A 17,308-nucleotide genomic window follows, 5' to 3' on the forward strand; every position below is an offset into this window, starting at 1 on the left:
ACACTGCATAACTAGGGTTTTACAATTATTTGCTGGCTCCCCTTCATATTTCTCTATTTTATTTTATTTTATTTTAATAAGAGTGATAAGAAATTGATAAATGTCACCTTTATACAATCTTTTGATAACGTTGTGAGACAGGAAAAATAATTAATATTACCAAATATTTAACCAATCAAGATACTATGATAAATTAATTTATTATTAAAATCTGCCTTCGTTTATCCAGATTAAAACTACAATGTTTAAGTAACAACAGATAATATTATAATTAAAATGAATTTTGAAACTTATAACAATAACGACAGAGGAGATAATTTATAGTTAAAATGTTTTTTTTTAAATGAGTTAAACTCAGAGTTTTGTCATATTTTTTCTTTGAAAGACACTTTCAAGAAATAAGGATTTATATGATTTTTTTTTAAGAAAAACACTTTAATAAAATAAGAGATGAATTTATATTTAAATTATTTTTAACTTTTACTCCTAAAAGATATGAATAGATATGAAATTACTAGTCATAGCCGAAGATTATTATCTACTACGGTTTAATATTATTATTCCTAACTTTTTAACCTTATTTTTTAGGTGTTAACTTGTTTTCTTTCTTGTTTTCTTTTCGGTTAGTGACTTTATCTATTATATATATATATATATATGATCAAGTTTTTGAGAGATATGAGACTTTTTTTTGTTGTGCCCTGTTTTATAATTCAAAAATAAGAGTTTCAGTTTCAATGATTTTTACCTCGTTTCAGGTTTCTTTTTCTTATCCTTTTAGTTTATTTTCGTTTATGAGATATCAAGAATCATTTTCAATATGGTAGAAAAAATGTCAATATCTATTTTTCCTCCTATTGCCAAATATAAGATGGAAAGTGAACAATTGAAAAAAGAATAACAGAAGAATATAAGGAGAGTGCAAATCAAGAACTCTCTCCTTATATTTGCTGCATAAAAATTCAAATTGTTCTTTGCTAAGCGCTTTTTTAAAAAGTAAAAATGTTGTCAGCTGCATCTTTGTAGAAAGATAACATGCATTTAAACTGAATTCATAATTTGTTTGAAAGAATGTATATATTTTTATATAGGCGTATTAGTAGGAGTTTGAAAAATAATACTTACTGATCCAAGCTGGGTACACTACCCTGTTTCTTCACTGGCTAAGAAAGACAGAAAAGAGCACAAAGAACAAACACACAACAAATATATAAAAGCTTCCAATAAAAATGAGAAAGATAGATATAAATCCACCTGAGGAAACTCCTGTTTCTTCAATGTAATGAACAACTGAACTTGTGGTTGGATATAATTTGTAAACAAAATTGGAAATACTTTTGAAACACAAAAAAGATCCCTCTAATTATATTCTAAAAGTTGCCCTGTAATACATCTTATAAAAACCCATTAAAGTATTGGAAGATATAAAGAACAATAAACAAACCCTTCAATCTAGCAAGCATTGCAGCCATTTTTTTGTTTTCTTTCTGTAAGTTGTCGCAAGACTTGAAGTCTTACGAAACTTACAAGACACAAATTTTGCATAACTCCTACAGAATTTCCACCATACCTAACCAATAGAAAAGTAAAGTCAAATATGCTTTTTTTCGGCTTAGCAAGTTATTGAGTGACAACAATGGCCTCAATGTTATTATAATGTTAAGCATTAACATAAATAACAGAATAGAATTAAACTCTTCTTCCACTAACTAATAGAAACATTTCATTTCACCATGACATATGCAATAAAGGTACACAGTACTATAATCATCAGGTGCAACATATGTACTAGATCTTTGTCATATAAGCTTAAACATACTAGAATTGTTGATATCATTATCTTTTTAATGACGAGTTTTCCACCCTTGGAGTCTTTATAACATTTGTTCTTAATTTTTCCTCAACAAGTAACACAAGGAATTTTTTATTTTATTTAAAGAAATAAAAATGAATAAATTGGGTAATAGTGATCATGATAGGAAAGTAAGCCATGGCTTTCACTACATCTTTCTTCTCAAGGATACCTACATCTTATATGTGAGTGAGGGAAAGTCTCTTGAAATTCAGTAGGGACCTCACCATATCCAGATATCAATGAGAGCCTCTTTGAGAAGATTGACATGTTAAGCATAATTATGGAACAATGACATCTCAACATGGGATGAGAGCCTGTCAACATCAATGACCATGGCTCCTCTGTATTCCCTGCACAGTTGGCTAGAGCCATCCTCTTGATGTCTACATACATTTTTGAAGGACCGACCACGGAACAAGGACACACACTAGACTCTATTAAAATAACAGAAAAATAGTGGTAGAGTAAAGCTATCAATCCATTACCATGTTGAAAAAAAAATATTTTAAGGATTAAACTGATAATGATTATATTACAGGGATGAAAATAAGATTTTGCTCCAAATTTTATGAACACAAATATGTGGATTATTTCACTAAAGGCAATTGTTAGAGCAAAAGAAAGCTAACTTTAATAAGAAGCAAAGATTACAATTTGCTACTTACTGCAAACAAGTTCCCAGGCACTGCAGTGAAGGGAGGCAGAAGCATGACTGTGTTATTTGATATGTACAGATTTGTAATAGAGTTGCAAAATTTGTCAGATGAGAAGAGCAAGTGCAGATGATCAGTAATGTTAGAATCAACGCCAAAAAGCAATCAAATTGAGGCTTCCAAATTTTGACACAATATACAATCCCCCATTCCATATCCTTTGGCCGCAAAAGGTAAAAAGAAATGATAAAGGAGGTGGGAATAGGCCAAAACTTGTAACCGTAAGAATCTTGTGCAGCAAAACTCACGGATCTTGGTAGAGACCAATAATTAAAACAGAAAGTGAAGCACTACAACAAATCAAGAGACTAATGCGAGCACAATAAATATGCAGTAAAATTCTTTCAAGACAATTTACCATACATCTTCAATCTATCTAAACAAAACACAACAAAAGACTTTCACTTTAATGCAAAGGAAAATCAATTACTTTTGAAGCATCATATTGATAATAAAAAAATATCAACAAAGATTGATTATATGGTAGATGGAACCCAAGAGTCAAAACTAAAAAGCACCACGTAAAAAACCTAAAACTAAAAAAACTAGAGATAGGACACAATTAAAAGTCCAACCATTTCTGATAATACTGGCAAGTTGTGGGAGATATAACACCATTGGGAGTACAAAATTTAATCCTAGGACAAACCCCACAAGGAATAGAAGCCATGGCACCTGCTTTAACATTGGTGCCCACCTTCTTCGCCAACCTAAAGCAAACTTCACCAGCAGGAACAGTTGAAAAATCCCCAAAGCCAGTGCTATTCACCTCTTGTACCTTATTTTCCATAACCAAAACTTTCAAAATTTGTTCCACCTGTCCAGAACTGACTCCACCGGGAAAAACCTCACTCCCTAAGGTTCTAGTCCACTCCAGGATCGCATCCCGAGTGGCGACTTTTTTTCGGGAAATAAGCTTCAAGCAGACGTCAGACAGAGCATCAATAAGCTGTGTGTCGAGCCTACCTTCAGTATACCACTCTCCACCAGTGATCTCCTTAGAGGGTTCGAATTCCATGGCCATCAACACCTTCTTGGATTTGTTTTGGATGTTTACAACCTCCTTGATAAGAGTCTTGGAGATTAGCAACTTGATGGATTTCTTCAACATGCTGTCAGGAATGTTAGTTTCTCTTTTGATATCCCCTTGCCATATCCCCATCTCCTTCTTCCCACGAATGATGTTGTAAACCGCCCTCTCCTCGTTTGTCATTGAGGCAGAGATTGTCGAAGCCAGGTCTTGGCGCTTGCGTTTCGCTTGCAAAATGCTCATTGTTCCTAATGACGCTAAGTCTGAAAACTGTGTATACAAAACATTCAATTTACAAATATACGATTGTAAGTATCCAATGATTGTGTTCTTGAATCAAAAGTCTCATAGATCAAGAAAATAGAACCTAAACATGATACCACAACATACCTTGAATGGTGATCACAATGCCGACACTGATAGAGACCGCGTAACCTGAAACCCCCTTTGTTTTCTGGTCACTGCAGTGCACGGTTACCCTAATCTGAGATCTAACTGTTAGTATTTTATTTAGATAATGTATGGATAGTGGAAAACTTATTAATAAATTTTAAAAAATATACAATACAGAAAAATTAAATAAATTGAAGAAAGTTTTAAAATTCACAACTTATACGAGAATTCTCTAAAAAAAATAGCACATTTGTTATAAAATTGTTAATCAATTTTTATACTTTCATTCACATCTCCCACTCCTGGGCATAAAATTGAGAAGTTGCAGTATTGAAAGGTTGAAATAATTAGTTGGTTATTATTAAATGTTATTTCAAACACAACATAAGCGTACCAGCAACAGAAAAAGAAGAAAAGAAAGACAGTTAAAACTATTCTTCACTTGAAATTCCTCCAGAGAGTCTGAGATGAAATACATACAAAGATGATGCGCCAAGAGGACAAACATAACTTCATAGTCATTGACCATCCCAAAACCAAAAACACAACACCTTTCAAAGAGAATTGACAGCAAAGAGTAGGTAGATATGAAGTAACAAAAAGAAATCGAATAAATAAAATAAAATAAATCACACAACCAGCTTCTGGAGCGGAGAAGAGAAATTAATGTCCGCACAAAACCCTAGGCATTGCAATCAATCCCGTAAAGGTAAAAAGCGAGACTCGAAGAAGATCGAGACAACATGATATGATCGAAAATGGAGAGAGAGAGTGGGGTCCAACCTGAGGCAGAGCACGGAGGTCAGGGTGGTAGAGACTGCTGTTGGAGAAGGGCTTGCTGCATCGGAGTTTGTTGTTGCTGCTGTTGTTGTTTCAGCCAATGATTCTGCCTTTTTCTCTTCTCTTTTTCGTGTTCGAAGAAATTTTTCAGGGAAAACGAGTTTCTATGGAGATTATGGTTGAAAGGCCTCTTAGAGAGCACAGGCCTCAGAAAAACCAGAGACTACTCCATTCGCATCCACCACTACTTACATATACTATATGACTGTATATAAAATAATAAAATATGTCTATAACATTAATAAAGGATTTTTCCTTTTCTATAGACAAATTTTATTATAAAAATATTGATATTTTTTTTAATTTAATAATATCTTTTATTTCATAATTATCTGTATATATTATTTGATAATTTTTTTAATAATTTGTTTTTTCAAATTAAGCTCGCATCTAATAGGGACTTAATAAACAGTCCACAAAGGGGAGGGTACTCAGGGAATACAGAATATGACAATTCAATAACCACGATTGGACCTTCTGCTTCATCAGGATATTTCCCTTTTTTTCTTCCTGCACCCCACAATTTTATAAATCCCAAAACTAACCTTTACCTTTTATTTGAAATCGTGATCTTGGAGTGTGTCACGGATTCATCAATCTCAAAATGAAGATGAGGGAGTGTTCTGTAAGCAATATTTACATAAATTGTTGATTTTTGGATTGTTAAATCTGAAAGCTTAATTTCTATTACGGATTGATGAATTTAAAATATTTTTTTTTTCAATTATGAATTTCAATCTGAAATGTATATTTTGAATTATAGATTGATGAATCCAGAAATTTTTTTAATTATAAATGTGCCGTATTTTTTATTTTAAATTAACACTGTCATTCAAAATTTTACCGGAAGCACCAATTCAAAAATTTATCAAATTTCCAAAATGTACAATTTTTATATAGACAGTTTTGTCTTTACGCAACATTGAGCTGGAAGAAAAATGTAGGGATGCTGGAACTACAGATTAATCAGTCTTTTGGCAGGAAAAGCTGAAATTGACTTAGGTTTCGTCGTAGTTCTCAATATGGACATCATAACAAATTGTCATTTCGCCATTACTTTCTATTTTGGTTAAATTTTCGTACAATTTAACATTAAAATCTTCAGATATAAACTGAGATAAAACTTTCCTACTTTTTTATTTCAAATAATTTCCTTTAATTTTTACATAAAATTTGCCTGGTTGACAATGAAAAAAAAAGTTGAAACAAAAACAATCCTTATTGATAGATTACCATCATAATTTTCAACTTCATTGATTCATAAACTGCTCCTTTAGAACAGCTGTAAATTAAAATATGTATCAATTCTTCATATTTTTTTTTCCAGGTAAATCAACTTACAACTACCACCAGATTGATTGTGCAATGAAATATTTAATAAATATATAACAGGCTCTATAGACAGGATGATATTGATGACAACCATCGCATAGTAACACCCAAATGGGTGAGAAGAAAAATGTCAGGACAGAGAATCCCTCTTAAAATCATAAACACTCATCACTACTAAGTAGAAAACCGCATACATGATACAAACCCATACAAATGTTTGCTCATAATTATCTAATATGGTAGAAGGTGTAAAGTGCCAAACCACCGTGAAGTGAAAAAGTAAAAAGTAAAATCTCCTAGAGTTTAACAGGAATCCATGTGCAGCAGGCAGGATATATATATAGATAGTTGCACTAAATCACATGAAGAGAAGCGCGGTGTGTTACTGGTAGTACATCATTTGCTGTGCAGCTGCAACATTCTGGAACCCACCATCATATATTGCCTGGCTGGCTCCAATGGCTGCTGCTTGTTTAAGAGGATGTTGCCCTTGGGGATGCATCAAGGCATGCACGCTCCCCATCTTACTTATTGCTAGCTGTCGCTCGTACACCATAAGATCGGTTGCAGACAGGCCAGGCAGAGATGTGGCAGCAGGTGGGGGAAGGGGATTTGAAGCAGTTCCAGGTGGAGTGGGCTTGCTCCCCCAAGAGCACTGTATTTAACATAATAACAATAGTCAGGGAGTGTTCGCAGGTAGAATGTTGAGATAGGAACTCAATTTAAGGTGAATTTAAAATTACTTGTTTGATATCAAACTCTGAAGAGTTCTTAAAATAACGAGGATTTTATAGAAATCCTTTTCATGCAAAATTTCAAATAACATTTATAGTGACAGAAATTAAACTACTTTATGCAATAAAAGAATTTCAATAGCTTTATCCAAACTAATACTTTAGAAATAAAAGGAATTTACTTGAAGTAATTAAATTTCTACGCATTTTAAATTCATTGAAAAGTTGAAATCTGTTATTCAAACACCATCAGATCGAAAATAAAACGAAGTATAAAATAAACAACTAAAAGAAATGAATAGGAGGGGACAAAAGGGTTCATAGGTAAAAAAGTAGCTTAAGCATCAAAGCTCCAAACAATTAACAAAATTACTATGCAAGAAACTACCATACATAACAGGGAACCGCCAGAACGGTATAAATGACAGTATTTGAAATTCAACTGTAGTAAAGGTCATATAAACCAACTAAAGATATTTTGCTTCTAAGTTCCAGATAGCCAATGAATACGTAACTATGAAATTCAGTGTGCAAACCACAGTCTGGATTCTCTAACTCAATGGATTGGAGGTAACTTGTGTTGTGACAACTAAAAAAGAGAGGAAATCAAGCTAAACAATTCCCCCATCCATATCTCTCTCCCAGTGAAAAGAATTAATACAGCTTGGTAACACAGCAAAGTTAGAGCCAGTAAAGTACGTCAATAATAAGAACCATGACCCACAACAAACTACAGAAAAATTACACAGCAAGTAGCAACAGCATCAAAAGTTCAATGACATTCACACCTTAATTTGTTTTCCAAGAAGAAGAGACTGGGCATTCCCCATCTGAATAGCCAGAGCAGCTTCAGCATGAGTACTGTACCTAACAAAACCAAAACCTTTATCACGCTGGACACGAACCTCCTCTATCACTCCAGCTCCAAGAGAATGGAAGTGTCGATGGAGATCAAGTTGAGTTACCTGTGGATCACCAGAGGTCGCAATGAATAAAATAGCACCAGATATTGCTACAGTAATCAAACATAACAACGCAGAAGTATATATGAAAATTTTGTTAAAGGAAACTAATTTGAAAGCTTCAATATTCTTACATTTATAACCTAACAGTCAAAAGAGATAAAGACAGTTCATAGAGGTAATCAGTGAAGTTTCGGCAATGCAAATATATTAGCAGTGACGTTCAAAATTATTGCCTTTGTAGCATAAATCATAATAAGCTCACAAACTTTTCTACCAAATGGTGTTTAATGAATTTGTACTGTTCTAAATAAAAAAAGACAAATAAAGTTTCTTACCTCGGAAGCAAGGTTACCCACATAAACCGTAGTATACTGAGGATTGTTCTCCGGAGCATCACTGTTAGATATGTCTTTACCATCTTCTGTACAAAATAGGATAAACCATGTTGGTTAATTCATGCCTATTATAACATCAGTTGACAGGGAAAACAGAACACTTCACATTACAAGCTTCCAAGACATGATAGTTGAATCAGGATACAAATTGTCAATTGAAAGACCTATTTTTCGAATCATTAATCGAATTGTATCATAGGTCTATTCATGTAACAAATAATTTAATAAAACATAATATCTATATGCATAAAAGACATAAAAACACATTTATATTTTAGTTTCTAAAACGTCTTATTTGGGAAAATATATCTATTCACATTTAATTTAATTAAAATATAAAACTTGATTATAGTGCATCTAAATTTGTTTTTTATTTTATTTTAGCATGTTTTGATTAAAAGAAATAAGAAAGTCTTATATGAATATGGGTCCAGTAATTAAAATTAAAAGTTAAAACAACTATGTTAACTGACAGCCTGAACCCAAACACAAAAGTTAGTGAAAGTAAAAGATAAAAACACAGTACTGTGCTTTTTAAGATTAAGCATGTTTGGATAGACAATTTAACAATTTCAAGGAAATTAAAATGCATTTAATTTAAATTGCTTGTAATTCGAATTGTTTCAATTTTCAAATGTTTTTGTTTAAGATAAAACAAATCAAATTTATTAAATTTTAATTTTCTTATTTAAATAGAGGATTTCAATTACCACCAATATAAAAATATATTAACTATATTTAATAATTTGACAACATGTAGACCAAGGCAGAGTCTATGAAGCCTCAACCGAGAGTGAGTTGATGAGAGTATAAAGATAGGAGACATTGATTTGAAAGAGAATATAGAATCAAAATTTTAAATTCTTACTTTTTAAATAAAATCTGAATTTCTATAATTTTATGTAATCAATTATTTTACATCAATTTCTAAATTTTCATGTCTTTTGAAATTTTTTATGGAAAGGAAACAACATATTTCATCATGAACCATTTCAAAATCTCTATAAAATAAATTACCCTCTAAAATTTCTTCATTCAAACACACTATTAGGATTGTGAAAGGGTTCGTCTCTCTTCTCTAACCATTAACCAGAAGCACAGTCATAAGAGCAGGACAGTGAACTGCAGCACTGAAGCTGTAGATCTGGAGTGCGTGGTCAGATGCAACACAATGACCTTTGAGGAGCGACAAGATCCAAGTTTGCAACTAACTACTATGAGTGTGGCGGGATTTTCCAGCTCCAAAGGTTATCTTTGTGATTTTGGCTTTCAAAATCACAGCTCCAGAAGCCACAATAGCAAGAAACGGCATGATGGTCACTGGAGGTCAAGGCATTGTGACCCACAATACAAGAATCAGGCTATTCAACAGAAAATCGTGATTCTTATGATTCTTAGACCAATTCATGCTATTCACTTTGTGATACATGTACAGAAACAATTTGTTAAATGATTCGTATTGCCAGCTTCATGACTGTACAATAATAACTACCATGTTATAGGATTAAATGTAAAAAGGTTGCAACAAAATGTTAGAAATCACCCAGCCAGGTCCACCCTCTAATCAAGAATTGTAGAAGCTAAAAATAAAATATTTAAATTCAACCATCTCTATCATTGTTTCATGAAATACATTATACTGACCAGATGAAGCATTTGTTAGTTCCACCACGCTTTTTGCATCTGAGTTTTGCTTCTCTTCAATACCACCAGCACCTTTTGTTGCCCAGTTACATCGTATTTGTCTACTTCCAAGCCATTTACCTGAAAGCATCCTAAATTGTGATTGGACCAATACAGGAAACACAGGTGCATAAGAAAGAACACGTGAGTTTGTGACTCGTTCAATTACAGAATGCATATACTCATAAGAGGTAGTTCTCAAAATTCTATTAGCCAATTTTCCATCTTGATTGTAAAATACAAAAAGAACCCTAAAAGTCTGATTAAAAAAAAAACACTAAAGTCAACAAACCAATTCTTGCAAAAGAACCTAAATGCACAATTCCTTGTTGTAACATCAATTTTTGCATCAATTGGTATAGTAATATGAAAAAATATCTGAATTAAAAGTGGTTCAGATATAAGGTTGTTAAGCCAATAAAAAAATTCTTACCGGTCAAATCATTTATAGCACCTTGTGCATCCTACAAAAAATTAGAAAAGTACTACGTCAAAACCATCATAAAGAGCCTTGTTACACCAAAAATTAAGATTTTTAAAACCAAAATTGGACCTGTTGACTACGGAATGAAACAAATCCAAATCCTCTTGAACGCCCAGTCTTCTGATCCCACATAACCCTTGCATCTCTGGAGCCACCAAAAAGAAATAATTGATGATCCATGCTAAGTTACCATCGTACTTGTAAAAATATCATGTGATGATTTTTTTTTTCCATTTCGGATGGATATAGATTGGTTAAAAATCCAAATACATAAAGGGGATGACTGTTTTACTAAGAAATCATGTGTGAAACTTACGAACAGCTAGAGTAGACAGAAAAGCATGCAAACAGTGTAGCATCAGTAACCTCTGGACTTAGATCACCAACAAAAATGTTGTAATGACCTGCAAATTAAAAGAACATGGTATATAAGAGCAAAAAGATCCCAAAGGATTGGACCTAGTTTGAACATTAATATCAATTCATTTTACTTAAATCTGAACCAACCTGATGTGTCCTCTCGCTGACCACTAGCATACGCCCAATTAACTTTGATAGGCTGGCCAAATCTGCAAAACATTGAATTAAATTTTGAATGCAAATTGAAATCAGTTTAAGACGTAAAGAACAACACTTACAAATGCCTTCCATTGAGAGATAATATGGCTAGAGCAGCAGATCTGCGATCAAAGTAATGAATGAATCCATATGATGACTGCAAAACAAAGACACCAGACATTAAATATAAAGCTCCATTTTCTGCTAGTATTTAAAATTCAAAATAACTAAGTTAGAAAATATACCTTCTCCTTTCTGATAAGTTTACAACCTTCAACTGGGCCAGTACCAGCAAAAACTTCTTGCAGAAGCGGTTCAGTTACCTGTGTATGGATGTTCCCGACATACCTGCATTTTCTCAAAGATAAGGAAGCTACAAATTAAAAGAAAGGATGAAAAGATACAACTACGGAACAAGTAATTAATTTTAGTCATAGAATAAACAAAAAATTAACATATAAGTAGTTTTGGCACACTAAAATTGCTTTTAAGCATTCCAAAATATCTACTGAAGTAAAATATAAAATACCAGCAACTCAAATGCATTTAACACCAATCATTATTTGAAAAGGAGTAAATAGAAGATTGACGTAGCCTACTATTGTTTGAATGGCAATCATGAAACAAACAAAAATGGGATATAAAGTAAAAAGAAAAAAAATTGTCTAGACAAACACTCACACACTGCGGCAAGTACTTGGGTCAAAACCAGGAGGCAGATTTCCACTTGGAATTGGTTCAATCTGCAAAATGAAGAAGTGAAAAAGGAAAGAAAGGAAAAGGTGGGCAAATCAAGAGAGACAAGTTGTATTGCATCTACCAATACAGAAGTATGAAAAAACATTTATGGGAATGAAGAAATGATGTAGCCCAACTAATACCAAAAAATTGCATACATGAGTTAATTGCTAAGCCCGAAAAATGCTAATGAGAATGTTTTCACAGCTACCCAAACCACTCAGAATACATAGCAAAATACAAATTAATACCAAAGCAGTAAGGAAAAAAAAAACGAATAACTACATCTAGTTTTATATTCTAGAAACACCTAAACGAAATCAGACAGTAAACTCCATTGGCCAGACTATTCAGATTCCTTTCCCAAATAAACTTTCGATAAAATCATACTTCCTCTGGCCTTTTATATAAGAAACATATAGATGCAATTTTTTGTCCAAATTAAGAACCATAGACCCATTTTCAAATGTATTAATTGTTAATTTTATTTTATACACTTGATTTGTTGTGAATTCTCTTAACAATTTACGTCCCATCACACTTATTGTTTGAAAAATCATCCCTTCAATTACAAGTATAGTCATTAAATATATAACCACCAATTCATTCCGAGTATTCCTAAAATAAAATTTAAAATTGTGAATAATTAAAATTAATGAACTTGACTATATTAATCAGTTTAATGAATTAGTTATTTGTTTCTAGCATGTAAAACGGCAGGTAATACCGTTTATAAACATGGCAAGCTTGCACGCCTTAACTCTATTTATGTAGATGTTTAGATAGTCCTTTCCCACAAAATTGAAAGTTGCAGTATTAAAGATTGAAATATATTGTTGATTACGTTTTGAATGTTATTCCAAACACAACCTAAAACCAGGTAGAAGGAACTCCAACAGAAAAGGAAGAAAAGAAAGACAGTTCAAATTATTCTTCGCTCCAAATTCCTAAAGTATGAGATGACACATGGGTCATTACTCATTACTACAAGGCTTGGTTCTCAGTCACTACAAAGAGGCCTAAGCGCCATGGGGACAAACATAATCACCGACACAAATAAAATCCTTTAAACATAATTTCATACTCATTGACAACCGCAAAAACAAAAGCACAACATTGTTTTAATAACATTGTTCAACTAGAAGCCTTTCAAAGAGAATTGCAACCCAAAATTTCCATTTCCCTCAACACACGCTTCTGTTGATTTGGACAGACTAATGCAATGCAAAACCCTCCTCGCACAGCAGCAGGCAAACCAAATAACTCCACAATTCGGTTTATCCACAAGACCCAACACAGCAATGGGTAGATATCAAGTAAAAAAAAACGAAGAAACTAAAACAAAATGAACCACACAACCAGCTTCTGGAATGGATAAGAGAAATTAATGTCTGCAATAAAACCCTAGGCATTGCAATCAACACGGTAAAGGTAAAATGCGAGACTCAAAGATCGAGACAACATGATATGATCAAAGTAATGATCGGAAATGGAGAGAGAGAGAGAGAGGGGTCCAACCTGAGGTGGAGCAAGGAGGCCAGGGTGGTAGAGAGACTGTTGTTGGAGAAGAGCTTGCTGCATCAGAGCTTGTTGTTGTTGTTGCTGCTGTTGTTTCAGCCTATGATTCTGCATTTTCCTCTTCTTCTCTTTTCTCCGAAGAAATTTTTCCGGGAAAATGGGTTTTCGGTGGAGATTAGGGTTCAAAGGGTCCCAAACTATGGCCCCTCACAGAGCACAGGCCTCAGAAAAAAAACCAGAGGACTCTACTCGATTCCCATCCACCACTATTTATATACCGTCATTCTTTTCTTTTCGATTATATATTAAATAATAAAGTATATAATAATAAAAAAATAATAATAATAAAATAAGAGAGAGAAGTGCTTACACACTTTTTTTTAGTAAACAGTCACTTTTATTTGGATAAATTTGATCATTAAAATTAAAAATTTAAATTTTAAAAAATGTAATAAATTTTGGAATTGATGGAACATAGTTTTCTTTTTTTGCAAATTAGTCTCTTAGTAATGCTTTTTCCCTTATTTTTTTAATACAGCATGCTTAATATGAAATTATTAAAATATTAAATTATTTTACTAAAATTTGTTTATTAATATGAAATTATTAAAATATTAAATTATTTTAATAAAAGTATAGAACTACAAACATGTTTTTAAAAAAATATTATTTTTGTTTGTAAAGGTGTAAATAGACAATAACTTAGTCTTTGAAAGTATAAAACTTTGATTTAGTCTCTAAATATTTAAAAATTGTGACATTTAAGTCTTTATAAATATCTAATTTTATATTTTTGTCATGTTTTTAATTTTAATAATTACTAAATGTTCTTATTAATTAAAGACTTTTTTTTCCCCTAGTGTATAAATTTTTATAACAACTATTTTGCTCTTCCTACTGACTATCTGTTCTAAAAATTCTTAGAACAAACTTTCTGAAATTTTTAAACATGATTTCAATAATACAATTTTTTTAATATGATTTTGGGAACAGAATTTTCGGAATATGATTTCTATTTTGAAAATAAATTTTTGTGAACATATGAAACGCATTCAGCAACTAGTTTTCCAAAAAAAAACAAATATTAAAGTTTACACGTAATTTTTTAAATTTTATAAAACTATTTTTATACAACAAATTTTCTAAACACACTTTCAAAAATAAATTTTATAAAATATATATAATAATGAACTTTCTAGAATAAGTTTTTTCTGAAAGAAACTCTCTTTCTTATTTTTTTAGATATGGTGTAATAGTGGAAGGTTTTACGTTTTTTATTGTTAGTATGAAAGTGAAGTTAGTAACAATAGAGTGCAAAAATAAAAAATCTTAATCAAATTGAGACTGAAGGGCTCTTCTATTCACTCTCGGAGTTTTTCTACCTGCATCCCTACATTATTTTTTCTGCACCCCTACATTCTTCTTCGAAATTACAATTTTCAGTTTTAGGTGATTATAAAATAGAAGTTTCATAAAAGAAAAAAAATGTTTTCATTATAGAGGTTCTTTAAACAAAGGATGTTCCATAATAAAAAAATCTGGAAGACAAAAGATCATTCTAAAATATTTCAAAACATATTTTTTTATCTTCAAATTGATAAATTCGGAATTCATAAAATATGTTATTGGAAAATATGTTTCCAATATTTTAGAAAGAATAATTTAAAAATCATTTTTAAAAGGAATAAAACAACCTTCTTAATTACTTTTATTAAATAAGTAAATTATTTTTATTCTATTAAAAAATAAAATTTGTTCACTATGTAAGAAATTTATCAAAACATCCCTTTATATAATGATCTTTTCATTCTAACTAACGTTTCCTCTTCTTTAAAAACGTCTTTATCTCAAAAAAAAAATATCTTATATCATATTAAAATAGTTTTTATCCTCTTAAGTCATAACTCTAACTCTAAGTGTTTAAAATGCTTTCAAAATCACATTATACTTTTTATTGCATTTTGAAAATAATTGTATGGAATCCACTACATATTAGTGTTTCTAGTTTAGAATATTACACTCTAAAAATAAAATGTTCTCAAATCTCTTGAAAGATCGTTCATATCATCATTTAGAGTTACAAAACATCAGTTATAAAAATTGAGAATATAATTGTTTAAATTATGGATACTACATATAGTTGAAAGATTATGATTTTGATGACCACATTATTATAAATGAAATTGTTTCTACCGAAGATGGGTGAGTGTAATTCAGTAAAAAATGTGTGTTTATCGGGTAATGAGCTTTCACTTGGTCATTGATGAAAATGGGAGGACCATCTGCAAAATATTCTTGATACTTAGTAAGAGCACAAAGATAGTAATAAATTCTTAATAGAGAGACAAGGGTAAAGGTATAGAATAGAGTTTAGTATCCTCTTACTGAGAGAGTCATCACCTATTTATAGGTCTTGTTGGATTCATACAATTAATAAAAGCATTGAATAATTATCATGAGATATAAATGGATTTTATAATAATAACTATAACTGCTAGTAACCTATAATAAAATTATGGTCTGATTTATGTGTCTTAAATATAATATTAAGCAAACATTTATTCTCTGAATGTACTTGATCGTAATTGAGGGTATGTACATAAGTCCCCCTAGCTCAGAATCCAAGTTGGACTCCTTTGGATTTGGTTTTTATATATGCTTGTGACATAGAAAGAAAGTCACATTACTTTTGTTTTCCAATGGGGTTGGAACTAAGGGAACAATTATTTTTCTTATCGGTTGATCGGTCTATCTCTACTCTCTCTTTGCACTCTTCGGTGCTCGGTACAATTAATGTATGATGATGAAATACCTTATTTTTGAAATTTGTGACTATTTTTATGATTACGATTAACCCTTGTTATTGGGTCAGATTAGGGTTTTGGATCATGGTTAAAAATGTATTACCTAAAACTTAATCATTATTTGGTCTTGCTCATCTTCCAACAAACTTAATGAATTTGGTTGTGTCATTGATTATGATCCGATGACGAGACTTCCACCTATCGTTCGAACTAGATCGATACAACCTTTTTTTTTTTCTAAACATTATACATATGATTAATGATTTTGGTTATTTAGAATTTCAAAATATGGGTCATTGATTTAAATGGTATTGGAGCATAATAGCATAACCTTCCAATGAAACAAACAAAAAAAACCAATTGTCTCCTTTGTCCAAACTGAATGATTGTGTGTTTATATGAACATGATGTGATTTTACACCATCAACACCTACCATTAGGCCATTAGCCACCTCCAAAGGTCAAAATTGCAATTGTCATTCTTCTTCTTTTCACAATTATATTCACTGTCCAAATTCAAATTCATGTCTGCTACTCCCCCACCAAAAAATTCTGTTTTGTGTACAACCATATCTTTAATTTATTTTATTTTATTCATTTGATCCACAAATTGTTTTCCCAATGTCAACTCACATGTTTCATTGATAGGACTCCCTTGTTTTATGTGAAAACAAAAAAATTTAGTGAAGTGTCTTCAATTATATTATATATTTTTTTATTTAAATTACATTTATTTATTAAAATATCTTTAATATTATTTTACTTTATTTATTTTTGTAGTTATTTTATAATTATATTTATTTAGTAAGATTTTTATTTTTTTTATCAGCATTTATTTAGTAAGATGTTTCTAACTTCATAAATTTATTTAATAATTATCATTATGTGGTGGAGTATTTGTAACCCATCTTACTTAATATACAAATATATATTTATTGTTAATATTTATGGTTATTTTTGGTTTAAATAAATGTTTTTTTTTAAACCTTTATTTAAAAAATATTATTATTATTAAATATAATTTTTTCCTAATAATTATTATAATAAATATTCAAAATTTGATGAAAGCGTAGTTAGATTTTTATTATAGAAATTTAAATAAATAAATATTATTTAAGATTAAATAATATTATGCTATTTAGTTAACTATATCAAGACACATTCATCCCAAGTGCCACCTACAACATTAAATCAAATACTTTTAATAGAAAATAAAATGGTAAAGGTGATTATTATGTATTCTTTTACTTTTGATGTGAAATTATT

The 17,308-nt window shown here is 31.0% G+C and overlaps 2 protein-coding genes across 4 annotated transcripts; both read right to left on the bottom strand.

The window, feature by feature from the left end:
- Nucleotides 1–2,973: 2,973 nt before the first annotated feature.
- Nucleotides 2,974–5,044, bottom strand: LOC137818951 (uncharacterized). The gene is made up of 3 exons (XM_068622617.2): nt 4,775–5,044; nt 3,989–4,082; nt 2,974–3,868 (listed from the first exon to the last, which is right to left on the bottom strand). The coding sequence occupies exon 3, from the start codon at nt 3,839–3,841 to the stop codon at nt 3,131–3,133; it is 711 nt and encodes a 236-aa protein (XP_068478718.2). The 5' UTR covers nt 3,842–3,868; nt 3,989–4,082; nt 4,775–5,044; the 3' UTR covers nt 2,974–3,130.
- Nucleotides 5,045–6,243: 1,199 nt separating this feature from the next.
- On the bottom strand, nt 6,244–13,520 carry LOC137819700 (oligouridylate-binding protein 1C). 3 transcript variants are annotated; one of them, XM_068623618.2, is made up of 12 exons: nt 13,239–13,520; nt 11,664–11,725; nt 11,228–11,330; nt 11,063–11,139; nt 10,932–10,993; nt 10,741–10,828; nt 10,494–10,569; nt 10,374–10,404; nt 9,902–10,021; nt 8,198–8,283; nt 7,686–7,862; nt 6,244–6,818 (listed from the first exon to the last, which is right to left on the bottom strand). In XM_068623618.2, exons 1-12 carry the CDS (start codon nt 13,350–13,352, stop codon nt 6,546–6,548), a joined length of 1,269 nt encoding a protein of 422 aa, XP_068479719.2. In that variant the 5' UTR covers nt 13,353–13,520; the 3' UTR covers nt 6,244–6,545. The 3 variants fall into 3 exon arrangements, with proteins under 3 accessions (XP_068479719.2, XP_068479720.2, XP_090152621.1); XM_068623619.2 differs by having other exon boundaries at nt 8,198–8,280; nt 13,239–13,512; XM_090296495.1 differs by lacking the exon at nt 11,664–11,725 and having other exon boundaries at nt 13,239–13,485.
- Between the last annotated feature and the right edge of the window lie 3,788 nt (nt 13,521–17,308).

This window comes from Phaseolus vulgaris, chromosome 10 (genome assembly GCF_051622355.1).
Source record: "Phaseolus vulgaris cultivar YP4 chromosome 10, ASM5162235v1, whole genome shotgun sequence".
Lineage (NCBI taxonomy): Eukaryota > Viridiplantae > Streptophyta > Magnoliopsida > Fabales > Fabaceae > Phaseolus > Phaseolus vulgaris.

What these genes read in the sequence shown, in the direction of transcription:
- LOC137818951 (XM_068622617.2), bottom strand. Translation starts at nt 3,841, where the DNA reads ATGAGCATTTTGCAAGCGAAACGCAAGCGCCAAGACCTGGCTTCGACA.
- LOC137819700 (XM_068623618.2), bottom strand. Translation starts at nt 13,352, where the DNA reads ATGCAGAATCATAGGCTGAAACAACAGCAGCAACAACAACAACAAGCT. An exon ending in ACTAACAAATGCTTCATCTG is followed by an intron (nt 8,284 to 9,901) that starts GTCAGTATAATG and finishes TATTTTGTACAG; the next exon opens with AAGATGGTAAAGACATATCT. An exon ending in TGGGTAACCTTGCTTCCGAG is followed by an intron (nt 7,863 to 8,197) that starts GTAAGAAACTTT and finishes GGTGATCCACAG; the next exon opens with GTAACTCAACTTGATCTCCA.